Source organism: Brassica oleracea, chromosome C7 (assembly GCF_000695525.1).
Source record: "Brassica oleracea var. oleracea cultivar TO1000 chromosome C7, BOL, whole genome shotgun sequence".
Classification (NCBI taxonomy): Eukaryota; Viridiplantae; Streptophyta; class Magnoliopsida; order Brassicales; family Brassicaceae; genus Brassica; species Brassica oleracea.
In genome coordinates this window covers 45,551,015-45,575,954 of record NC_027754.1, presented here as the reverse complement: position 1 = coordinate 45,575,954, position 24,940 = coordinate 45,551,015, and the positions used below count along the sequence as shown (strand labels likewise).

The 24,940-nt window shown below is 35.2% G+C and overlaps 6 protein-coding genes across 11 annotated transcripts; 5 read left to right on the top strand and 1 right to left on the bottom strand.

Annotated features, from left to right (window-relative positions):
- Positions 1-3,761: 3,761 nt before the first annotated feature.
- Positions 3,762-6,744, top strand: LOC106306820 (signal recognition particle receptor subunit alpha). Of its 2 annotated transcripts, none has more exons than XM_013743577.1 (8): positions 3,762-3,844; positions 4,126-5,083; positions 5,160-5,244; positions 5,376-5,471; positions 5,563-5,823; positions 5,899-6,144; positions 6,223-6,306; positions 6,397-6,744. In XM_013743577.1, the coding sequence occupies exons 2-8, from the start codon at positions 4,131-4,133 to the stop codon at positions 6,520-6,522; spliced, it is 1,851 nt and encodes a 616-aa protein (XP_013599031.1). In that variant the 5' UTR covers positions 3,762-3,844; positions 4,126-4,130; the 3' UTR covers positions 6,523-6,744. The 2 variants fall into 2 exon arrangements, with proteins under 2 accessions (XP_013599031.1, XP_013599032.1); XM_013743578.1 differs by lacking the exon at positions 3,762-3,844 and adding an exon at positions 3,861-3,956.
- A 2,184-nt stretch (positions 6,745-8,928) lies between these two features.
- Positions 8,929-9,840, top strand: LOC106305441 (early nodulin-like protein 3). The gene is made up of 2 exons (XM_013741811.1): positions 8,929-9,158; positions 9,441-9,840. The coding sequence occupies exons 1-2, from the start codon at positions 8,972-8,974 to the stop codon at positions 9,821-9,823; spliced, it is 570 nt and encodes a 189-aa protein (XP_013597265.1). The 5' UTR covers positions 8,929-8,971; the 3' UTR covers positions 9,824-9,840.
- A 560-nt stretch (positions 9,841-10,400) lies between these two features.
- Positions 10,401-12,174, top strand: LOC106301728 (1-acyl-sn-glycerol-3-phosphate acyltransferase 1, chloroplastic). Its single transcript, XM_013738193.1, has 7 exons — positions 10,401-10,511; positions 10,604-10,647; positions 10,759-10,822; positions 10,911-11,072; positions 11,169-11,575; positions 11,642-11,743; positions 11,833-12,174. The coding sequence occupies exons 1-7, from the start codon at positions 10,421-10,423 to the stop codon at positions 12,046-12,048; spliced, it is 1,086 nt and encodes a 361-aa protein (XP_013593647.1). The 5' UTR covers positions 10,401-10,420; the 3' UTR covers positions 12,049-12,174.
- Positions 12,175-14,140: 1,966 nt separating this feature from the next.
- Positions 14,141-16,095, top strand: LOC106304413 (probable mannose-1-phosphate guanylyltransferase 3). Of its 2 annotated transcripts, none has more exons than XM_013740823.1 (4): positions 14,141-14,309; positions 14,772-14,883; positions 14,966-15,031; positions 15,114-16,095. In XM_013740823.1, the coding sequence occupies exons 2-4, from the start codon at positions 14,773-14,775 to the stop codon at positions 16,008-16,010; spliced, it is 1,074 nt and encodes a 357-aa protein (XP_013596277.1). In that variant the 5' UTR covers positions 14,141-14,309; position 14,772; the 3' UTR covers positions 16,011-16,095. The 2 variants fall into 2 exon arrangements, with proteins under 2 accessions (XP_013596277.1, XP_013596278.1); XM_013740824.1 differs by having other exon boundaries at positions 14,141-14,314.
- A 655-nt stretch (positions 16,096-16,750) lies between these two features.
- Positions 16,751-20,321, top strand: LOC106306102 (putative cyclic nucleotide-gated ion channel 9). Of its 4 annotated transcripts, none has more exons than XM_013742575.1 (7): positions 16,751-16,942; positions 17,321-17,441; positions 17,544-18,160; positions 18,381-18,593; positions 18,665-18,981; positions 19,055-19,403; positions 19,474-20,321. In XM_013742575.1, the coding sequence occupies exons 3-7, from the start codon at positions 17,573-17,575 to the stop codon at positions 20,152-20,154; spliced, it is 2,148 nt and encodes a 715-aa protein (XP_013598029.1). In that variant the 5' UTR covers positions 16,751-16,942; positions 17,321-17,441; positions 17,544-17,572; the 3' UTR covers positions 20,155-20,321. The 4 variants fall into 4 exon arrangements, with proteins under 4 accessions (XP_013598029.1, XP_013598028.1, XP_013598027.1 ...); XM_013742574.1 differs by having other exon boundaries at positions 16,752-16,942; positions 17,318-17,441; positions 17,563-18,160; XM_013742573.1 differs by having other exon boundaries at positions 16,753-16,942; positions 17,563-18,160.
- Positions 20,322-21,186: 865 nt separating this feature from the next.
- Positions 21,187-22,853, bottom strand: LOC106306103 (putative glutamine amidotransferase YLR126C). The gene is made up of 3 exons (XM_013742577.1): positions 22,406-22,853; positions 21,524-21,853; positions 21,187-21,426 (listed from the first exon to the last, which is right to left on the bottom strand). The coding sequence occupies exons 1-3, from the start codon at positions 22,715-22,717 to the stop codon at positions 21,316-21,318; spliced, it is 753 nt and encodes a 250-aa protein (XP_013598031.1). The 5' UTR covers positions 22,718-22,853; the 3' UTR covers positions 21,187-21,315.
- Between the last annotated feature and the right edge of the window lie 2,087 nt (positions 22,854-24,940).

The window sequence follows — 24,940 nt, the reverse complement described above, 5'->3', positions numbered from 1 at the left end:
GAAAATGTAACATATTGATGAAAAATTATGAAAGAATATTCATCTATCAAAAACAATTCTTGTTATCCTTATTTCTAAGTCACAATCCCAAATATACAATAGTTCTTTATAAAAATGAAAACATTTACCAAGGCGAGGACAGCCAAGTGGTCTTGAGGGAGCGTTGGCCCCAATACGGACCCAGGTTCGAATCCCGCTGGCCACCGTCGATTAAAATGGGGTGAAAAAGGTGGCCCTCCAGGATGCCTTCTGTAGAAGTGTACTTAGGCACTAGTTGGGTTCCCTCCGGGGTGTCCGGATTACCTGGATTATCAAAAAAAAAATGAAAACTTTCAATAAATAGGAAACTTTTTAAAATTTTTTAAAAAATTCAACCTATCGATGAAAATTATGAAAGAATACTCATCCATTAACAAAAGTTCTTGTTATACTAATTTCTAAGTAACAATCCAAAATCTACAATAGTTTTCTATAAAAATGAAAAATATCCAAAAATAGCTAGTTTTTAAAAAGTTATTTAAAAATACAATTTATTGATGAAAAATTCTGAAATAATATTCATCTAAAAAAATATTGTTATTCTAAGTCACAATTCCAAATCTACAATAATTCTCTATAGAAATAAAAACTTTCCAAAAATAGTAACTTTCGTAAAAATTATTGAAAAATGCAACATATTGATGAAAATTCTGAAAGAATACTCATCTATCAACAAAAATTCATGTTATCTTAATTTCAAAGTCACACTCCCAAATCTACGATAGTTATCTATAAAAATAAAAACTTTCCAAAAATAGCAGCTTTCGTAAAAATTATTGAAAAAGTGCAACCTATTGATGAAAAATTATGAAAGAATACTCATCTATCAAAACAAATTATTGTTATCCTAATTTCAAAGTCACAATCCCAAATCCAAAATAGTTCCCTACAGAAATATAAAATTTCCAAAAATAGCAGCTTTCGTAAAAATTATTGAAAAAGTGCAACCTATTGATGAAAAATTATGAAAGAATACTCATCTATCAAAACAAATTATTGTTATCCTAATTTCAAAGTCACAATCCCAAATCCAAAATAGTTCCCTACAGAAATATAAAATTTCCAAAAATAGCAGCTTTCGTAAAAATTATTGAAAAAGTGCAACCTATTGATGAAAAATTATGAAAGAATACTCATCTATCAAAACAAATTATTGTTATCCTAATTTAAAAGTCACAAATAAAATCTACAATTGTTCTCTGTAAAAATAAAAACTTTCCAATAATAGTAGCTTTCGTAAAAGTTATTGAAAAAATGCAACCTATTGATGAAATTTTTTCAAAGAATACTCATCTATCAACAAAAAATTTTCTTATCCTAATTTCAAAGTCACACTCCCAAATCAACAATAGTTCTCTATAAAAATGAAAACTTTCCAAAAATAGCAGCTTTCGTAAAAATTATTTAAAAAATGCAACCTATTGATGAAAAAATTCTGAAAGAATACTCATCTATCAAAAAAAAATTCTAGCTATCCTAATTTCTAAGTCACAATCTCAAATCTACAAACTTCTCTATAGAAATAAAAACTTTCCAAAAATAGCTGATTCGTAAAAATTATTGAAAAATGCAACCTAATGATGAAAAATTCTGAAAGAATACTCATCTATAAAAAAAAATTCTAATTATCCTTATTTCTAAGTCACAATTCCAAATCTACAATAGTTCTCTATAAAATGAAAACTTTCCAAAAATAGTAGGTTCTTAAAAAAATATTTAAAAAATGCACCTATTGATGAAAAATTCTGAAAGAATACTCATCTATCAACAAAAATTCTAGTTATCTTAATTTCTAAGTCACAATCTCAAATCTACAATAGTTCTCTACAGAAATAAAAACTTTCCAAAAATAACAGCTTTCGTAAAAATTATTGAAGAAATGCAACATATTGATGAAAAATTCTGAAAGAATACTCATCTATCAACAAAAATTCTAGTTACCCTAATTTCAGAGTCACAATCCCAAATCTACAATAGTTCTCTATAGAAATAAAAACTTTTTTAAAAAATAGCACCTTTCATAAAAATTATTGAAAAAATGCAACTTATTGATGAAAAATTATGAAAGAATACTCATCTATCAAAACAAATTATTTTTGTACTTATTACTAAGTCACAATTCCAAATCTACAATAGTTCTCTATAAAAACAAAAACTTTCCAAAAATAGTAACTTTCGTAAAAATTATTGAAAAAATGCAACTTATTGATGAAAAACTCTCAAAGAGAACTCATCTATCAACAAAACTTTTTCTTATCCTAATTTCAAAGTCGCAATCCCAAATCTACAATAGTTCTCTATAGAAATGAAAACTTTCCAAAAATAGAAGTTTTTGTAAAACTTATTAAAAAATGCAACCTATTGATGAAAAATTCTGAAAGAATACTCATCTATCAACAAAAATTCTAGCTATCCTAATTTCTAAGTCACAATCCCAAATCTACAAACTTCTCTATAGAAATAAAAACTTTCCAACAATAGCAGATTCGTAAAAATTATTGAAAAATGCAACCTAATGATGAAAAATTCTGAAAGAATACTCATCTATAAAAAAAATTCTAATTATCCTTATTTCTAAGTCACAATTCAAAATCTACAATAGTTCTCTATAAAAATGAAAAATTTCCAAAAATAGCAGGTTCTTAAAAAAATATTTAAAAAATGCACCTATTGATGAAAAATTCTGAAAGAATACTCATCTATCAACAAAAAGTCTAGCTATCTTAATTTCTAAGTCACAACCCAAATCTACGAACTTCTCTATAGAAATATAAACTTTCCAAAAATAGCAGATTCATAATAATTACTGAAAAACATATATATTTTCGTCTATATTTGTGACAAAAACGTTTTTAGTGTTATCTTAGGGTATTTCCCTATATATTATATTTTAATTTATGTTATATTTTTTTAAAAAAAATTAATAACATAATTTATAAATATTAATTTTAAATTTATTATAATAATATGATTTTTAATATTTTTATAATTATATAAAATGTAAATATAGTTAATTTATTATTTAATCACTAATGCGTTTGGTAGTTAATCAGTTATAAATATCCCGCAAACGCACCAATTTCTAACCGCTAGACCAATCGTACAAATCTATTAGTAAAGCTTAAAACCGCAATGATTTGCCATCCGTAAACCCCCGCAAACGCACCTACAGACGGTTACACCAGTCATTGAGATGAAAAGCTAAAGCTTATTTTGTACTCTTGTTCAGATTCATGAGCGCATAAAAGTAATTCAGGCGTTCGTAAAGCCCATGGGGCTTAGAAAAGTAGAGTTAAACGTCCTCAAGATTTACGAGATTTCATTGGTCCATGATGTCTTGCTTAAAACGAAGAGTTTTAACACAGTTGCCGCGTTGGAATATCGTCGTGTCGTCGTCGTCAGTCAATGGGTATGGGACATCAAAAACATTCAATGTTCACCGTCCATAGCCATGAGCCACCCGGCTTCCACGAAGCAAAGTGCGGTTTGACTTTGTTCTTTTTCATTACCTAAACGAAATTTTAGTTCGTGTCTGAATATGTCCATGTAATTATCTTACTCAAATTTATAGTTTTTTAAAATATTTAAATAAATAATCAAACGACAACTAAAGTCTAAAACTAAAAAAGGAAAGAAATCAGAAATAATTTAAATTTCTACTGACCACCAACAAAAGAAAAAAAAAATTAATGTTGATCCCTATATATATAACAGGGAATCAGTAGAGCATCATTATTTAACTTTTTCTTTTATTTTATTTTTGTTCGTCACCGTCTCTCTCGCCAAGAAAACGACAGGAATCAAGGTTTGTATCCGATCTTATTCCTCTTTTGCTTTTGTCATTTCAATTTGATCGGAACACAAGACCTGTGTTCTGTTTCGGATTAAAAAAAAAGACAATCCGTAGAAGATCCTAGGTTCCTCAATTCGAATGTCCTAATCCGTAACGGATTGATTTTTCTCGAATAATTGTTTTTTTTTTTCTCTCGATCGTGACAAAGCTCGTAAATTGGACGATCCCGTGTTGTTAATTGATCAAAAAGATTCGATTTTTAATCTAATGGTTATCTCTTGATTTTATTTCAGGGAAGATGTTAGAACAGCTTTTGATATTCACGAGAGGAGGACTAATCCTATGGACATGCAAAGAGATCGGAAACGCTCTCAAAGGCTCACCAATCGACACTCTGATCCGCTCCTGCCTCCTCGAGGAACGATCCGGCGAAGTCTCCTTCAACTACGGCGCCTACACTCTCAAGTGGACGTTCCACAACGATCTCGGACTCGTCTTCGTCGCTGTCTACCAGAAGATCCTCCAGCTTCTCTACGTAGACGACTTGCTCTCCATGGTGAAGCAAAGCTTCTCCGAGATATACGATCCTAAGCGTATGAGGTACGATGATTTCGACGAGACGTTTAGGCAGCTTAGGGTTGAAGCTGAGGCTCGTGCCGAGGAGATGAAGAGGACGAAGCAGGTGGTGAAGCCTTTGAATGGTGTTAAGAAGCAAGGGCAGGTGTCGAAGGAGGAAACGAAGAAGAGCAATGGTGAGAAGAAGGATGATGAAGGTAAAGTCAGTAGCGTGAGTAACGGGAATCATAAGATGGAAGATGATGTTGCTAACGGGAAAGAGAACAGTGCTGATAATAATAATAATAATAATAATAGTGTTGGAGTTGATGTAAGTAAGCTTGCGAAGCTGAGGAGTAAAGGTGTAAGAGGTAGAGGAGGTTTAAGGAAAGCTGACAGTATAGGTAGTAATAAAGGTTCTTCCAAGGTGGAGCCACCTAAGAAGGCGACTAAGAAGAATAGGGTTTGGGATGATGCGGCGGCTGCTCCTAAGCAGGAGGAGAAGCTGGACTTCACGGATGAACATGGGGACAATGGTCATGTGGATGTTGTGGCTGCTGCTGACCAAGGAGAAAGTATGATGGATAAGGAAGAGGTTTTTAGTAGTGATAGTGAGAGTGAAGATGATGATGAACCGATAAGTGATGAGAAGCCAGAGGCTAAGAAGAAGGGATGGTTTTCTTCTGTTTTCCAGAGGTTAGTTTGTTGCTAATTTACTTAAATCTATTATATTATCTAAGTGTTTGAACATGTAATGCAATCTGTGTTTCAGTATTACTGGGAAGGCGAATCTTGAAAGGACAGACCTTGAACCGGCCTTGAAAGCTCTCAAGGAACGGCTCATGACCAAGAATGTGGTATGTGTCTAATATACTGCACTATATATATATGTAGAGAATTAGCTGCTAGGCGGATTATTCGGGCCTAGGCGCTAACAAATTATTGATTTCTTTTATTTATATAATATATTTTAGTTTTCCATTCACAGGCTGAGGAGATAGCTGAGAAGCTTTGTGAGTCAGTGGAAGCAAGTCTTGAAGGAAAGAAGCTAGCATCCTTCACGAGAATCTCTTCAACCGTTCAGGTGTTGAGTTTTGTCCTTGTATCTCTAATTGAATCTAGAAAACATACCCATCTGCAGTCTCTTAATTGTGGTGAAACATTTATGACTTCAGGGAGCAATGGAGGAAGCTCTGATTCGTATATTGACTCCGAGACGCTCCATTGATATAATGAGAGACGTTCATGCTGCCAAGGAGCAGAGGAGGCCTTACGTGGTCGTGTTTGTTGGAGTCAACGGCGTTGGTAAATCCACCAATCTCGCCAAAGTGGCGTATTGGCTTCAGCAGCATAAGGTCAGTGTAATGATGGCTGCTTGTGACACGTTCCGTTCTGGAGCTGTTGAGCAGTTAAGGACTCATGCTCGTAGGTTACAGGTAATGACTTCATCTGTTGTCTTAATAAGATCAGTTGATTATGGTATGCTGATTTGAATTTGGTGGCAACAACAGATACCGATATTTGAAAAGGGGTATGAGAAGGATCCAGCAGTAGTTGCTAAAGAAGCCATACAAGAAGCAACTCGTAATGGATCAGATGTTGTTCTTGTTGACACTGCTGGTCGGATGCAGGATAATGAGCCTTTGATGAGAGCTCTCTCGAAGCTCATTAACCTTAACAAACCTGACTTGGTCTTGTTTGTTGGTGAAGCTCTTGTTGGAAACGATGCAGTAGACCAGCTCTCAAAGTTTAATCAGGTTCAGTTTCTTACACGCATTAGATTCTTGTAATGGAACCCCTTATTAACTGTTTGTCTTTTTTTTTCTGAAATTCAGAAACTGTCGGATCTCTCTACTTCCGGGAGCACAAGATTGATTGATGGAATCTTACTGACGAAGTTCGATACCATTGATGACAAGGTACACAATAAAACATCGATAGAATGATTTGTTTTTATAAGTGTTTTGTGTATGAGTTTTGTTAATGAGTGTTTGGGATGGGCTTTGTAGGTTGGAGCAGCTTTGTCGATGGTTTACATATCGGGAGCACCGGTTATGTTCGTGGGTTGTGGCCAGTCTTACACTGATCTGAAGAAGCTCAATGTCAAAGCCATAGTCAAGACACTTCTCAAATGATCTTCTCATCATCATCATTACTACCATCAACCAACTATCATCAATCAATGTCTTATCCATCATACTTTTATCTGAGTTCTTGTTTTTGATTTTTGATTTGAAGACGATTTATCTTTGGCTGTGTTTTTTTTTTTAACTCAGAATAGACCATTTCGTTGGGGTCGCGACAATCTCCATACCATGTTTTTTTTTATATAATGTAACGTTTGTTTTTGTACTAAATGCTTCTATGTTTCATGTCAAATCTTGGCATCCTGGTTTAAGTTAACCATCTACACCTTTCTCAATCTTATTTATAACCGGTTAAGCTAACAAAGGCCGTGTGACTGGTTGTGCCTTAAAATGTGTATAAGCCTAGGCCAAATAGGTTAAGAACAAGACTTATTATAATTCTATAATCTGACAAAACTGGTGTTCCTCTTGACCACTGTAGACGCGTTAAAAGACAAGAACAGTCCCATAACTCAAGACAAGTTAGTAATGGTGATGCTACAATGCTACCAAAGTACCAATCAAAGCTAAAGTCTAGCCACTCAAAAAAAAAACGTTTGAATCAGTCGCTCTACCAATTAATAGCCATTAAAGATGTTTAGTTTCGTTCTCGACCACAACGGCTCCTTACGTCGTAACTCGTAACTAGTATAGTACTCGAGAACTTTCATGTCCAACGTATAAACTACTGTTACCGTATGTATACAGTTTTGATTATAAATTTATAATCAATTACTAGTAGCAGTTATACGACAGAGAGAAATGTACTGTTTTATTAGCTGTTAATAAAACTGAACAAGGTCAAAGAGTACACAACTGGTACCTCTTACGTTACATTGTAAAGGTACGTGTGTACTAAATATACTTTTTCTTTTACCTAGTACTAATCTGTGTGTGTCATAGATTGAGACATGTTCAAATCTATAAAGATTCCTTTTGCCTGAAATATATTATCACTTAAAGTTGATTTAAGTAAATAGAATAAACACAAAATTAACAACTCATTCATGCATACATGATTGGTGGCCTAATGGTTTAAGAAGATTCACCATGGCAGCCTGGGTATTCCAGATATACGTAAATTTGATAAAATAGACAACTATGAATAACATTGAACAAGAAAAGGAGAGCAAGTAACGTAATTCATTTCCATCATTTTCAAATATTGTTTTATGTTATATTTTTCTTCTTGTTTTCAAGATTTAATATACTCTCTCCGTTTTTAATACAAGTCGTTTTAAAATTGTGCACATAGATTAAAAAATCATTAATTTTTTTTACATTTTCTAAACAAAAACATCTTTAACTATTTATCTAACCATAAATCAATCAATAATAAAATAAAATGTATATTATCATTGGTCATATAACATTAAATGTTAATAAATTTTACATAGAAAACCGAAAACGTCATATAATTTGGAACATAAATTTTTTTCTGTAAAATGACTTATATTTAAAAACGGAGGGATACTCCCTCTGTTTCATAATAAGTGTTATTCTAACATTTTTTTTCTTGTTATACAAAAAGTGTCACTTTACAATTTCAATGCAAATTATACTTATTTTCAGCTGAAAATTAATTGCAACTGCATTGATTTTATAAATAATTTTATTTATCTCAAATAATATGTCAGATAGGTGTAATTAATAACAATTTACATATATTTCAGCAACTTTCGTAATCTTTGTGGAAAATGTCATAATGACATTTATTCAGAAACAGAGATAGTATGTTTTAAAAAATATCATTTTAACATTTTTTCTTGTTAGAAAAATGTCATTTTAGAATTCTAATGCAATTTATACTTTTTTTATATTAATTGCAAATTGCATTGATCTATTTATGAAATTCATACAAAAATATAAGTATGTGAAAATGTCAAAGCGACACTTTTTATGAAATTGAGAAAGTATATTTTAACAATATTTTTAATGTATTTGTAAATTATATTCCTAGCTTTTAATATCTCTCATTAATAAAATTATCACACATATATGGAAACTTAGTATATTTCAAAAAGTGGATCTGTTTTTTTTTGGTAAATTCTTTAAAAGAAATTAATTAGCTGGTTTGGTAATTTTGCAAACAAATTAAATGTTATTGAAAACAGTCAAACACTATATTTAGTACAAATAACTCATGGCAATCTACTAAAAATTTCAAACCAAAAATTTCGTGTCAGTTTCTAAATTCACTAATATATTTTGTAAAAACTGTCATTGACTTACCAAATCAGAGGAAGATTACACTTTAATATTAATCAAGACCATATTTATTTCAAGCTTGGTTCGGATCTCCCGAACCCAAGCAAAAACTCGGTTAAGCTCCAACCCACAATGGCTATATAAACAGCATCCACCACATCCAAGTATCTTTACATTTGTGCTAAACAAAAACAAAAGAGAGACAAACTCCAAACACCAAAGAGTTGTTTGTTCTAAAAAAGTCAAGAAAATGGGAATCATAGTTCCAGTATTGACCCTTGTTTTCCTCTTGCTTACCACAATGAGCCATGCTGCCTTCAAACCGAGGATGATTCTGGTTGGTGGATATGTTGGGGCGTGGAAGGTTCCAGATTCTCCCAGCAACACTCTCAATCACTGGGCTGAGGCAAATCGTTTCAAAGTCGGCGACGTTCTTGGTACTCTTCATTATTAAACACCTCTTCGTCTTTCTTACGATGCATGATAGTTTTGATTATGTTTCTCCTAATGCTTACAAGTTACATCACAAAGAAAAACTATATGTGGGAAAAAAATGAAAAAGGAATCATTTATTTCAAATGATATTAAAATATTTGTTTGATGTTTGATGTGTTAGACAATAATATCAACCGAAGGCATGTTTGAATGCAAATGATATCATGTCTTTGATATACATAAATTTTGGTTTTATAATTGATGTATTCATGCATTTGGATCAGTGTGGAATTATGACGCGAAAGTGGATTCGGTGTTACAAGTGACAAAAGAAGATTACGATAGTTGTAACACAGCAAAGCCCTTGAAGCAGTTCAATGATGGAGACACAAAGTTCAAGCTAGACAACTCAGGAGCTTACTTCTTCATCAGTGGTGCTCCTGGAAGCTGCACTAAAGGCGAGAAGATTCATCTTGTTGTTTTGGCTGAACGCAGTAATCCTGGTGGCGGTAGCGGTGAGGGTGGCAGTCCTGTGGTTTCTCCTGTTAGTAGTCCACCGGCGCTTTCAAGTCACGCTCCAGCTCCAGCTCCAAACGCTGCGGTTGGATTGAAGGTTGGAAGCGGTTTGTTCTTGACCGCGTTTGCGATTGGTTTGGCTATGGCTTAGAGGCATTGATCGAGAGAATGCAGCGTTATCGTTTTCAATCTTTTTAGCAAGATTTATTATTTGTCTTTTTTCATGTTGTTAAAGTTTCAAATCTTTTTTAGCAAGATTTATGTGCGTTTTTCAATAAAAAGGATGTTTATCACTCTCAAAAGTCTATTCTTGTGATTTGAATCTTAATTTAATATCTGAACGTTTTTACTAATAATCTCAACATGGGAACGAAACTGAAAATGTTTAAACAAGAACAGTTATGCAATGAGCTAAGAGAAACTCTATTTCATAAAACTTTAGAGGAGTTCTCAAAAATATAAACAGGCTATGAATTAGTCACAAAATTCTCAAAGTTTTCATTTGACATCATTCTCTCAAAGTTTTCATTTGACAAATTACCTCTATTAGTCTAATGGGCTATTTATTCAATGACTTTACATACAAGGCCTTGTAGTCAATAACAAACGGCATACAGTCTGTCTCACCAACAGGAAAATACAACCCGCCGCTTTATCACCTCAAAACGACACACAGTTGAAACTTCGAAAGTAAAAACAGCAGAGAAAAGAGTCAAGAGATAAAAGCAATGAAGATGGAGAGATAAGCATGAGCAAATCTCACGGACGATGTTTTAGCTCGCGAGATTCCGCCATGGATGTCGCTTCTGCTCGGGGGGTCTCTTCACATCCTCCTCCATGTATGGCCCCAACACTTTCCTCTATCTAATCCTCGTCAATACAACTTCTTGTAATTCAATCGGGATAACTCTGTTCCCAATCATGTTCTCAGATTATAGCAAACCCATTTGTTCATCACAGTCATCGTTGATTCGGGTAAAGCTCTTTTGCCCTTGTGTGATTGATAAAGTGATGGGCTTTTTAGTTGAACAATGAAAGTTTCAATCTTTAAGCTCTTACTCTTATGAACTTGCCGGGGAAATGCAGATTCCGATCAATAAAGGATGTTGCTTTGGTCGCTCTTCTTCGAACTTGATTACTTCCCTTCATGGTAAAAAACATTCCTTTTTGATTTCTTGATTAACTTCAGTCTTTGTTCTATGTAAAAGACTCAACTTTTTGTTTGCTTCTTCTTTTAGCTGCTCCGAGAGGGGAGACAAGGCGTACTAGTGGTGTACAATGGTGTAACCGCTCTATTAGATGTGACCCTTTCAAAGTTGATGATAAGAACTCAAGAACTGTGACTGTGAGATCGGATCTTTCAGGAGCTGCAACCCCTGAATCTACTTATCCAGAACCAGGTACTTTCTCTCTGCTTTGACTGTATCACAACCTCTTGTTCTTCTTTTTTGTCTATATACACTAATCCTCTCTTGTCTTTGAACTTTGAAGTGCAGAGATTAAGTTGAGCTCAAGACTCAGAGGGATATGCTTTTGTCTCGTTGCTGGCGTCTCCGCCATTGTTCTCATCGTCCTGATGATCATTGGCCATCCCTTCGTCCTTCTCTTCGATCGTTACAGGAGAAAGTTCCATCACTTCATTGCTAAACTCTGGGCTTCCATAAGCATCTACCCGTTTTACAAAACCGACATCCAAGGTTTGGAGAATCTGCCGTCATCAGACACTCCTTGTGTATACGTTTCGAACCACCAAAGCTTTCTGGATATATACACACTTCTCAGCCTTGGCCAGAGCTATAAGTTCATCAGCAAGACAGGGATATTCGTTATTCCGGTTATCGGTTGGGCTATGTCAATGATGGGGGTTGTTCCCTTAAAGAGGATGGACCCAAGAAGCCAAGTGGTAAGTAACAACACTCAGTTTCCTCAAGTGTTTTTTTTTTTAAACTCTCTTTACGGCATTGTATAGGATTGCTTAAAACGCTGCATGGAACTAGTAAAGAAGGGAGCATCTGTGTTTTTCTTTCCAGAAGGAACGAGGAGTAAGGATGGTCGGTTAGGTCCTTTCAAGGTAAACACACAATCTCGCTCAATATTCTTTGGTTATTGTGTTTAACTGAGTAACATAAGGACGCTTGCTTCATGAAAATGATATGACAGAAAGGTGCATTTACAGTAGCAGCTAAGACGGGAGTTCCAGTGGTGCCAATAACGCTGATGGGAACAGGGAAGATCATGCCTACGGGTAGTGAAGGTATACTGAATCATGGGGATGTGAGAGTGATCATCCACAAGCCGATATATGGAAGCAAAGCTGATGTTCTTTGCGATGAGGCCAGAAACAAGATAGCTGAATCAATGAATCTCTTGAGTTGAAACATTTGTTTTTTTAAGCAGTGTCTCTGATGATGAACAATGAGAAGGCTATATCATTTTTACATGTGGACGAACAAAATGTCAGTTTTATTGTTTAGAATAAAATTTAGGCCTCCTTTTTCTATTTTGTCAGATGTATATTGATGACTTTTATAAAATGATTGGGATGGGAGTAACGAATATTGAAAGAAAGAAGGAAAATAAGAAAAAGATCTGTAAAAATACAAAAAAAATCCTTATAATATAACAAGCTGGCCGATGAATGAATAATTAAGAAAACTTTCTATTTTTGATATGAAATCTGTCATACTTGAATCCGAATTAGGTAAGTTGCCAAACGACATTAAAGCTACAACGCATGTACTAGGCCTTGGCGTTCGGGTCTTCGGGCCAGTTTTTTTCGGGTCCGGATCTTTCGAGTCATAAATATTTAAATCCAATAGGTACTAAAAAAACTTCGGTTCGGATTCGGGTCGGTTCTTCTCGGATCCGGGTATCGGATCTATAATTAAAATATCCATAAAATACATGTAATTTTCGGGTCCATATCGGGTCTGGATCGGGTTCGGGTATTTAGGATCTGAAAAAGACATGACATACCCAAATTTAGTTGATATTTGTCATATATATCTAAAATTTTACAAAATAACTTAAATGAACCTATTAATAATTAAAATAAAACATTTTTAAACTCTAAATTTTACATTTTAAAACTTCATATTACTTAAAAAATGTTACAAAATAATAACAAATATTGTTAACAAAAGATATTTCAACTAAATCATAAAATAATATATATAAAATAGAACATAAAAACATCATAGTTTTAAATATACATGTTTTTAAGTCGGGTACAAATCGTTTATTTTCGGGTCCGGGTCTATTCGGGTCGGTTCTTTTCGGTTACGATTCTTTCGGGTAGAAAAAATTTAGACCCAAAAAGTACTTGTAAATTTTTTGTCCGGTTCCGGATCAGATATTTTTGGATCGGTTCTGGTTCGGGTTTTCGGGTCCAGGTTAAAATGCTCATGCCTAGCATGTACGTTTTCAAAATGGAAAAGTTAGATATCATAATCTCAAATTAAATAAATCATTTGTAAATGTTTGTTTTTATTTTTATTTTTTAACATCAACTTATATTAATGAATCGAGTTTACAAAGTCTTTGTGTAAAGCATCTGTTATAAAGGTAGGAACGTAAAAATAATATTCATAAGAAGCATCATTGGGTATATTAGCTTTTGCCAATTTATCAGCAACCTCATTCCATGTAAATGTTTGTTTTTATTTTTTAAAGTACATGCGAAAAATAAGTAAATAATTTAATTTGTAACCTGTTTTTTTTCTTCTAAAACGCTATTGAAAATCGAAGTTTTTATTTTATTTTTGTGTGCGAATTTTTTGAAAACATTATATATGTAAAAACCAATAAAAATAATAATTGGAGATAACTAATTGATAATTCTTTTACTAACTGACTAAAGCAAAAGGATTAGAGAGATGAGACGGTAATAAGAAAGAGCGGGTGGACCCACCCGGACTGCACAGAGACAGCAGTTTCAGTTTTCTTCTAAAAAAGAATCCAATCTCTCTGTCTTGTCTGAAACGACTTCCGTCTCCTTCCACCAACATTCTTCAGTTTCTTCTTCTCTTCACTTATCAGTGTTAAACCAGTCAACATACGGAGATAGAGATACATACTCCTTAGTTCCGGATATGTAAAGAACATCTTCAAAAATTTCATGCAATTTTCCTTAAACCTGTTCCAAGAAACGCACTGTCTTCTCTTCCCTTGGGGTCAATATATATTGTTGATTATGTGCATTTGGTCTGGATGGATAACATTATGTGTGGATGCCTTCCGATGATTACGACTCAGATGGATGCTATTTTGTGGATGTCTTATGATGTTTACTACTCAAATGGATGCTATTATGTGGATGTCTTATTGGTCGAAGCCCAATAGACTTGAAAATAAATCTATTGTATTTGGACTTTAGTGGTCGTAAGCCCATTAGTGTAATGGTTGAGAGAGTCACTATAAATACTTTCTAAACCTAATTTCTTGCCTCCTAACAATCATACCACTCATTTGACAAAAAGAGAAGATTAAAGTAAAGAGAGAAGCAAGAAGCAAGAGCCAAGAGAAGAATTTGAAGGAGTATCTACAAAAAGTTGAGGAGAAGAAAAGGGAGATCCGGTCAAGAGTCTAAAATTGTTTCTTCTTCTTTAGTTTGTGGATTTCACCTCTTATTCACACAAGTTCAGTAAGCTAAAGTTCTAGCTTATTGTTATATTGAATAGAGAAACACTGAGGTTGTTGTGTAAGGAAGCTCTTGTATACATTTGATACTAGTGAATCGTTGAGAGTGTCGTCCTCTCCCCAAATGTACCGAAAGGGAACTGGGTAACCAAATCTTGTGTGTCTTTAACTAACTCAAACAACAACGAGAAGTGTTCTAAGGTTAATTAGTCAAGTGAGATAAATCGGTTAATTAGTAAAGAAATTCTCAACATATATAGATCCTAACTTATTTACTTGTTGTGTTCTGGATCGCGATAAGAAGTTTCAATGTATATAGATAGTTGATTCAGAGATTTCTTTTGTTTTTTTTGTGTATTTTTTTAATAACTTTAAAAGAGATCGAAGATTATCCTTTTTCAGAAAATCTAGGTAGTACCCTGTTGCACAATTCTTGTTGATTTATATTATAAATCTAGCAGAATGAAGGCTCTTATTCTAGTTGGAGGATTTGGAACTCGATTGAGACCGCTTACATTCAGCATGCCAAAACCCCTTGTTGATTTTGGTAACAAGCCCATGATTTTGCATCAGGTAGGTGGTGGTAGCTTCTCCTCATTATGATGATACATTCATTCTCTGAATCATACCTTTTTGATTGACGATGATTAAACAGATTGAAGCACTAAAAGCTGCTGGAGTTACTGAAGTTGTATTAGCTATCAACCACCAACAACCAGAGGTACTCACTACCTTATTTTTTCCATTGTTTATTTACCCTTTGCGTAGTGATGATTCTCATTTTTTTTGTTATTTATTTTAAGGTAATGTTGAATTTTGTGGAAGAATATGAGAAGAAGCTTGAGATGAAAATCACCTTCTCCCAAGAAACCGAACCCCTCGGGACAGCAGGGCCTCTCGCCTTGGCTCGTGATAAGCTCATCCACGAATCAGGCAAACCCTTCTTTGTGCTAAACAGCGATGTTATCTGCGAATATCCACTCCTGGAGATGATCGAATTCCACAAGAATCACGGCGCTGAAGCTTCCATCATGGTGACCAAAGTAGATGATCCTTCAAAGTACGGTGTGGTGGTTATGGAGGAAGCTTCCGAAGCAGCGAGAGTCGAAAGTTTCGTTGAGAAACCAAAATATTTTGTCGGGGACAAGATCAACGCTGGGATATACCTCTTGAACCCGTCTGTGCTCGACAGGATCGAGCTCAGACGGACGTCGATAGAGAAAGAGATATTCCCCAAGATCGCTTCGGAGAAGAAGCTTTACGCCATGGTGCTACCAGGTTTCTGGATGGACATCGGTCAGCCGAAAGATTACTTGACGGGGCAGAGAATGTATCTCAACTATCTGAGAAAGAATGCGCCGGGGGAGCTTTTAGCGTCGTCGGGAGATGACGTGGTGATCGGGAACGTTATGGCGGATGAGACCGCGGTTATAGGGGAACGATGCTTGATAGGACCTGACGTGGTGATTGGTGCTGGATGCGTGATTGAATCGGGTGTGAGGTTGTTTGGTTGCACCGTGATGAGAGGTGTGAGGATCAAGGAGCATGCTTGTGTGTCTGATAGTATCGTGGGGTGGGACTCGACCGTTGGAAGTTGGGCTCGCGTAGCTGACGTGACAGTTCTCGGGAAAGATGTTCAGGTCGCCGATGCAGAGGTTATACAAATGTCTGCGAAGCCAGAGATCATACAAAAAGTGTGATTCATACAACGCGCGTGTGTGTGTTTATGTTATTTGAAACCTCTTTGATTAGCTCTTGTAGTATGGTTTTATACAGGTTGATCAACTTCCCGGTTCGGTTAACATTCTTTTGAATGCATTCCCTTGGTCGAACATCGAATGACAAAAATTAATTTGAGTGTTATCCCTCTATCCAATTGAGTATGAGTAACAAGTATTCTGAAATTCAAAGGTACATGCTTAGTCTCCCCCTCATGGCCTCACAGGTTTTTTTTTCTTACTCTTACACATATTTCTCTTCTTTTCTTTCTTTCAATATTTGTGTTAATCCGAATCATTTTATAGAATTCTAAATCAACGTTCTGTTTTGGTATAAAATCTGTCATACAGTCATACTTGAATCCGAATTTGGTAAGTTGCCAAACTACATAAAAGCTACAACGCATGTATATTTTCAAAATGGAATAGTTAGATATCATAATCTCAAATTAAATAAATACTATTGTCTAAAGTTTTTTTTATTTAAAAAATGCATGTGAAAAATAAGAGAATAATTTAATTTACAACCTGTTTTTTTTTTTTTTTTTATCTCAGACGGTATTGTACAGCAAAGTTATTATTTTGTGTGAAAATATTTTAAAATATTCAATGTAAAAGCAATAAAAATATTAAGTAGGGTTAACTAATTGATTTTTATTATTAACAACTAACTAACGCAAAAAGAATTAGAGAGATGGGACGGCAGTAAGTAAGAGGGGTGGGTGGACCCGACCCGGGCGGCACGGAGAGACAGTTTCTCAATTTTCGTCTCAAAAATCCATTCTTTTATAAATCTCTCTTTTGTCTGAAACGACTTCGTCTCCTTCTTCCACCCATTCTTCTCTTTCTTCTTCGTCCTCATCGTCCTCATCTCCGCCTGCAACTTCTTCATATACCCTCTTACTTCTTCTTCGGTATCCATTACACTCCCTATTAATTACTCTTGTCTAATGATCTTTGATTATGTACTTCCTGCGCCGTTTTGATGCTGAGAAAAAAATAAAAACTCAATTTTATATATAAAGTGATGATTTTTCGATTAAACCCTCCTTCCTTTACAGATGTTTTGATTTAAAGGTTTTGAATTTTCAGTCAATTTGGAATATTAGGTCAACGACAATGGATGAATGTTCTTCCTCCATTAACGGCTTTTAAAACCAAACCATGATACCAATGGTTCTGACAGAAATTCTGGAACCAAACATCACATGTTTGGTTCTTTTATATATTCAGTTTTTTTTTTTTTTAATGATAACTGTCTCTTAATTTATTTTTTATTTGCGTAAAAGCAGGTTTTGCACTTGTGTGATTCATGAGTTGAGTCACAGAGGGAGGGAGAAAAAGCATGTTCGACTGTGTCAAAAAATCAGTAAAATCACAAGTTATCAGTGGCCAACGCGAGAAGTTCGTAAGGTAACTTAGTTTTAATTGTTCAGACAAAGACTTTAACAAGTTCAGACATCTTGTGTCGTCCTTTAATTTTTTTTTGTTTTGAAAATTAAAGTCTTTCTCTAGTTTCTTTTGTTCTTCGCAGGTTGGACAGTATGGATTCTAGATACTCGCAGGGCTCTGAAGCAGGTCTCAGCAAATGCACACTCAATCTCCAAGGACAATCACGTGCCAATGGTGGTACTGGCCAAGGCAACAACAACAATGCGTCATCTGGTTCCTTTAAGAAAGGTTTTAGAAGAGGCTCCAAAGGTCTCTGGTCCTTAGGAAGATCGATCGGTCTCGTTTCGCGAGCAGTGTTTCCTGAAGATCTCAAAGTATCTGAAAAGAAAATATTCGATCCACAGGACAAGTTTCTTTTGCTATGCAACAAGCTCTTTGTCACTTCCTGCATCCTCGCTGTGTCAGTGGATCCGCTCTTCCTGTATCTTCCGTTTATTAATGATAGCGGCAAGTGTATCGGCATTGACCGGAGGTTAGCTACCATTGCGACAACGCTGAGGACTTTCATCGATGTGTTTTATCTCTTTCGGATGGCTCTGCAGTTTAGGACAGCTTTTGTGGCTCCTTCTTCTAGAGTTTTTGGTCGAGGGGAGCTTGTGATTGATCCTGCGCAGATAGCTAAGCGGTATCTGCAGCAGTACTTCATCGTTGACTTTCTTTCTGTGCTTCCACTTCCACAGGTAATAACAGTAAACACTTTTGTTGATTCATTGCTTCAAAAAATCGCTAGGCGGTAACTAGGTGCTTTATAGTCTATTATTGATTAGGCGGGATTTTTTTAACACAATTTTTCTTTAAAAAAATTGTTATGCCGACTAAAACCGATTTTAAGAACACTGCTTCATATTGAACTAAGATGATGACTAGTTTATGTCATTTTTGTTGTTGTTGTTGTTGCAGATTGTAGTTTGGAGATTTCTCTACACATCTACAGGTGGGAGTGTGTTGGAAACAAAGCAAGCGTTACGTTCCATCATTTTAGTTCAGTACATTCCGCGGTTTTTTCGAATATATCCCTTAAGCAAAGAGCTCAAGAGAACAGCGGGGGTGTTTGCTGAGACAGCTTGGGCTGGTGCAGCTTATTACTTGCTACTCTACATGCTTGCTAGTCATGTCAGTTACTTTAACTTCTTTTTGTACTCTTTCCTTTGTCGGTTCATATAAATGATAAATCTACTTTTCAGATTGTTGGGGCTTTATGGTACTTACTGGCTTTGGAACGAGTCAACGGTTGCTGGAAGAGGGCTTGTCTTCTTGATGGCCAGAACTGTACCAGGAACTACCTGTTTTGCGGTAATGAGAACATGGATGGCTACGCTGCTTGGAACACTATCAAAGAGTCTGTTCTTCAGAAAAGTTGTCCTGTCAATGTGACTGATGGTGACAATCCTCCTTTTGATTTTGGAATCTATTTGAGAGCCTTGTCTTCTGGCATTGTCTCATCTGAGAGCTTTGTAGCTAAATACTTCTTCTGTTTGTGGTGGGGACTTCAGAATCTCAGGTACATCCGCATTTATAACGTCATAACCACATGTCTTGAACATTGACTAACCTCGTTTGATGTCTAAATGCAGCACACTTGGTCAAGGGCTTGAGACGAGTACATACCCTGGAGAGATCATATTCTCCATAGCACTAGCTGTTGCTGGGCTTCTACTCTTTGCTCTTCTCATTGGGAACATGCAGACTTATCTCCAGTCACTCACAATCCGGCTTGAGGAGATGAGAGTGAAGAGACGTGACTCCGAGCAGTGGATGCATCACCGGATGCTTCCACCAGACCTGAGAGAACGAGTCAGACGTTATGATCAGTACAAGTGGTTGGAGACGAAAGGAGTCGATGAAGAGAATCTGGTTCAGAACCTCCCAAAGGATCTGAGAAGAGACATCAAACGCCATCTCTGTCTGGCTTTGGTCCGAAGGGTAAGTAAGTTAGAATCTTATTTTAATAAGTCTTTAATCTCATCGATGTAACCAAACCATCTTGTTACAGGTTCCACTGTTTGAGAATATGGAAGAGAGGCTGCTTGATGCAATATGCGAGAGGTTGAAGCCGTGTCTGTACACGGAGAAATCTTACCTGGTCCGTGAAGGTGACCCTGTCAACGAGATGCTCTTCATTATCCGTGGCCGGCTCGAGAGTGTGACGACAGACGGTGGGAGAAGTGGTTTCTTCAACCGTAGTTTGCTCAAAGAAGGAGACTTCTGCGGTGAAGAGCTTTTGACATGGGCGCTTGATCCCAAGTCCGGCTCCAACCTACCTTCCTCCACAAGAACCGCAAAGGCTTTGACAGAAGTAGAAGCCTTCGCTTTGATAGCTGATGAGCTCAAATTCGTGGCGAGCCAGTTCAGGAGACTGCACAGCAGGCAGGTTCAGCATACTTTCAGATTCTACTCGCAGCAGTGGAGGACTTGGGCTGCTATTTTTATACAAGCCGCGTGGAGACGGTACGTGAAGAAGAAGAAACTTGAGCAGCTTAAGAAGGAAGAAGAGGAGGAAGAAGAAGAAGGAGAAGGGCCGGTTGCTAGCATTAGAGCTACGTTCTTGGCTTCTAAGTTTGCAGCGAATGCACTTCGTAAAGTTCACCAGAACCGTATTGCAGCAAAGTCTACTAAAGAGCTTGTGATTTTTCAGAAGCCTTCTGAACCTGATTTCTCTGCTGATGATCCTTAAAAACAAAGATGCTGACTATATTTTACATAACTACATATATATATAAATCTCTCTATGAATCCCTTTGACTCAGATTGAATATTTATTTATACTTTTCGTTTGATTTGTATTCCATCATTACGATAAGAAAAATGTGGTAGTATAAATGATCATCTTAGTTTGTTGAAGACAGAGATGTGAAGGAAAGGGCAGGTTCATAGCAAACTAAACATGGTCAGATTTGCCTTTCAGAAAGTTTTTACTTCACATTGCAATACTTATACATTATGTTTGGGAGTTGAAGACATCAAAGACATGAACACTCTTTTTGTAAGTGAGCATAGAGCATATCCATGAACAAACCTCCATAAGCTTCATATCGAGGACACGGTCCACAATCTCAAACAGAATCTCTTTTTTATACTCGGAATCGGATGACCTTGGATGCAGGGAAGTGGTCTCCTATTGAGAACATCTCGGCTTGGCATACCTCGGAAGAAGCAAGAACCATGGCAGACTCAGAGTTTCAGCACTTCGTCCTGATGGCATTTTATAATGGCTAAAGACGAGAAGACCCGGTCTCCAAAGTAACTGCCAAGTATCTCATTGTGTCCTTAGTTATGGTTATGTTTCTGAGTCATATGTCCGGACTGTCAGAGACAGAGACTTCTATATCGATAGTTGGAAGAGATCATAAGTAATATATAAGATAGATAAGTCAAATCCAATTATCAACAATTGGTTTTAAACTGATTGACCACATCTATCTTACATATTACTTATCCCTTCCAACTATCTATGTTGGAGATTTTCCCTCTAATATAGACCTCTAGATCATAGCCAAATCGGAAATGTGAAAACATAAATGAATATGTTACGATTGACCTTCCAACTATCTATATGGAGACTTTCCCTCTAATATAGACCTCTCGATCATATCCAAATCGGAAATGTGAAAACATAAATAAATATGTCACGATTGACCTTCCAACTACCTATATGGGAGACTTTCCCTCTAATATAGACCCCTCGATCATATCCAAATCGGAAATGTGAAAACATAGATAAATATGTCACGATTGAGATTAATAGGTTATACATAGAATATGAATAAGCAAGATCATAAATCCATAAATGTTCCAATATAATAAGAGGCAAATAGATAACTTGGTAGTGAAACAACTAGTTAGCTGGAACTCTGCCTTTGAGGAAGTTCTTGCAAATCGTCTCCAAAAGTTTCCTGTCAGCTCCCTTACCCTCCATCGAGGCCTTTGCCGCATCAGCCATTTCTTGCTGCAAATGTAATTCATAACTCGTCAGATACATACCAGTGATACCACATTCTATTCCCATTGTTATGTTATATGATGATCATATAAGTAAAACAAACCTTGATGTAGCCAAGACGAAGAACACGATCTACAATCTCAAACAGAATCTCTTTGTTATATTCTGGATGTCCTTGAATACAGAATAAATGATCTTCAATGGAGAACATCTCCACCTCGTACTTGTCTGAATAAGCTAGTACTTTGGCACCTTCCGGCAACACCAACACTTCGTCCTGGTGTAGTTTTATGATGTCTATGCTGTCTGGAATCTCGTCTCCGAAGTAACTTCCTGGTGTGATTGCATCCTTCACGATGGTTATCTTTCCAAGTTTAAGCTCTGGTCCCTTCCTTGCTCTCCCAACTGTTCCTCCTCTAACTCTAGCTATGATCTAAAGGAGTTCAAAATTTTCTGTTTAGAGGAGTCTTATCATCTCAATAGAAAACATTATAGTAAGCGGCAAGTGAATACTTTATTGCAAATATTTTTTAAAATAATTAGGATTTTTGGCTAGAATGGCGTGTTTTAAACCATGTTAATTTAATTTTTATTTGAAGATCATACTCTTTCTTACGGTGATCCAATTTAATTTTTATTTAAACTTCTATTAGGTGATCCAATAATATTAGCCATTAGATCAACTCTATCATTCGTATATATTTCACCCACTAATCAAAAAAATTATATAAAGAGTATGATTAACTTGTTAACTCAATAGATCTTAACTGTCATGTCATGACTTATTGAATACCGTACTACTTCATTCATAAACTAATATGATAAAGTTTAACGCAATATACTTTAGCAAAAAAATTAGCACTTAATATATCGTCTATAAGTAATAGGTTCAATTTAAAACCACTAGCTATGAATTAAATTGGTGAACAAAAATAATAACAATAAACAAGTGATAAGAAACTAATAAGAGGAAGAAGAAGATAACCTGGTGACCAAAGCAGATGCCAAGAACCTTCTTCTTCATCTCATCAAGTTTCTTGACAATCTCACATAGCTTAAGGATCCAAGGATCATTCTGGAAGGAATCATGAGAGCTTCCGCTTATAACAAAACCGTCGTACTTCTCAAGATCTTTCTCGTCGGGGAACTCGCCTTCCACGACTCTAAACGAGTCCCAATGCTCTCCCTCGTCTCCGAACGTCTCCACGAACACGTTGTGGTACCCTCCGTACGCTTTCTTAACGAACTCTGAATCAGGAGTTGCTAGAAACAGAGCGAATTTCTTCTGGTCAACCATTTTTAACCGGCTGAGAAAACACGAAGAGAGAAGTTGATTACGTGAGAAGAGAGATAAGGAGAGAGAGAGACAAGGAGCAATGGAGAAGAAACACGCAAGTATGTGTGTATCTAAATGAGATTGGACTTGGTCGACCCATCAACTTGGTTTTTAATGTTGCACGTTTTATGTAATAATATTGTTATTTGGACAGCTTGCTAACCGTTGTGGACCGACTATTTGTCCGGACATGATTCACGCATTATTGAAGTCTAAATGATATCATTCTTACTAATATTAATAGAATTGTTTGAATTAGAATGATTCCTCTGCCGCTATCAGTTACTCCCTCTTGCCTCTCTATCATTTTAAGAGGTATTTAAGATTTTTACACAAATATTAAAAAAATACAAAAATTTATGTAATTGGTTTTGGTTACATAAAATAACATTAAATAAAACTAATTCAACTAATAAAAAAATGCAGTATTTTATAATTGGTCATAAATTTTAAACGACATTAAATTTCACCTATAATTGTGAAAACATCACTTATTTTAAAACAAAATCAAAATCTTTAAACACCAATTAAACTGATACGGAGCGAGTATATGTTTATATTATCTTAGCGTATCTCATTCTCATGTAGTTTTCTTTTAAGAGAAATTTAGAGAAGTTACTTCTGTGATGGCAAAAATAAAATACTGTCATCATTACTGAATTACTAAACGACTCTGGATAGAATAAAAAATATTTTGATGACTTTTTCTTCACTATATTGAGGGGCTTGTAATTCTTATGTAATTGGAACTGAAATTTGGAAGTAGTTAACTCTTATATAATTTTGCACGTTTTTTTACCAAGAATTATAAGTGTTAAACTTGGTGAAAAATGTATTAAACCCCTTTTTTCTCAGTATCGTGTCTTCTAGACCATGACCATTAATTATATAATTCGCAAGTTGTAAGCAACGCGGCGTTACTAACGCCGGTTTTTAATGTCTTCTCTAACATGTTGAAAATAGATCACAAATTTTTTTTTTCAGAAAAAATGACTAGGATAGCACTAAAAAAATTTTTGTCACAAATATAGTCAATAAAAATAAAAATGACCAAAATAGCACTTAATATTTTATCAAAAAAGATAAAATATACACTTATACCCCAATGGTAAATTAATTTAGAGGGTTTAGAGTTAAAGGGTGGAGTTTAGGGTTTAGGATTTAGGGTTTAGAGTTGGAGAGTGGGTTTTGGGATAAGATTTCAAATTTTAAAAAATAAAAAAAATTTAAATTTTTCAAAAGATAAAATAATATTTTAGTCATTTTAGTTTTTGAGAACTATTTTTGTGACATAAACTTAGAAATGTGCTATTTTGGAATGCCCATTTTTTTATCATTTTTATTCTGAACACTATATTCTTACATTTAAAACCAATCAAGATCTGCGCGATCATCGGCTCTGGTCTAATGTCTTCTTCCCATGCAAATGATCTGTTTGAGTTACCTATTGCTATTAAAGTCGGTCATTATTGAAATAACAAAGTATCGATGTTATCGAAAATAATACTTTGAAACGTAGACTACAGCACTCTTAAATCTCAGAAGAGAAGGATGTGTTTCGGGGCTCCGTCTCTTGCAAACGATTTGTTAGCTTTCACCATCGCATATAATAATATAGGGCCCCAAATTCTTGTTTTCTTCTCCGTAGTGATACTAGGCTCTCCTAATTCAGTAGAATTGAACACGTGATTGAAAAAAGTGGAGTAAATGAGAGGAAAATAAATACATAAAAATGAATGGAAAAATAAAATTGGGAGAGAGAGTAAAGTAGAGTAAACATATTTACTCTTGCTTAAGTTGGAGTAAATTTATTTGTGTATTTTAGTCTATTCTAACAGTAACTAGAGAAAAAAAAAAGGAGGAAATGTTTTTCACCTGATTGGAAAAATTTTAGAGTAAATAAGAGTAACTGATTTTTTTCTTTTATTATTTACTCCAGAAGTGAAATATGGTATTGATTGATAGAGCATTAGTATTAGCATTAGCATTAGCAGTATGCTATAGAAGCAGTATGCTGCAGGAGTTGTATACTTTTGCTAAACTGTGTAATAGAATGATTGGTAGAGCAGTATGAGTATGTTATTTAAAATTATTATAAAAATTAGTATATAATATATAATATATTTATTTTTAGTGAATATATTTCTATATATATATATATATATATTAACATATAAAATTAAA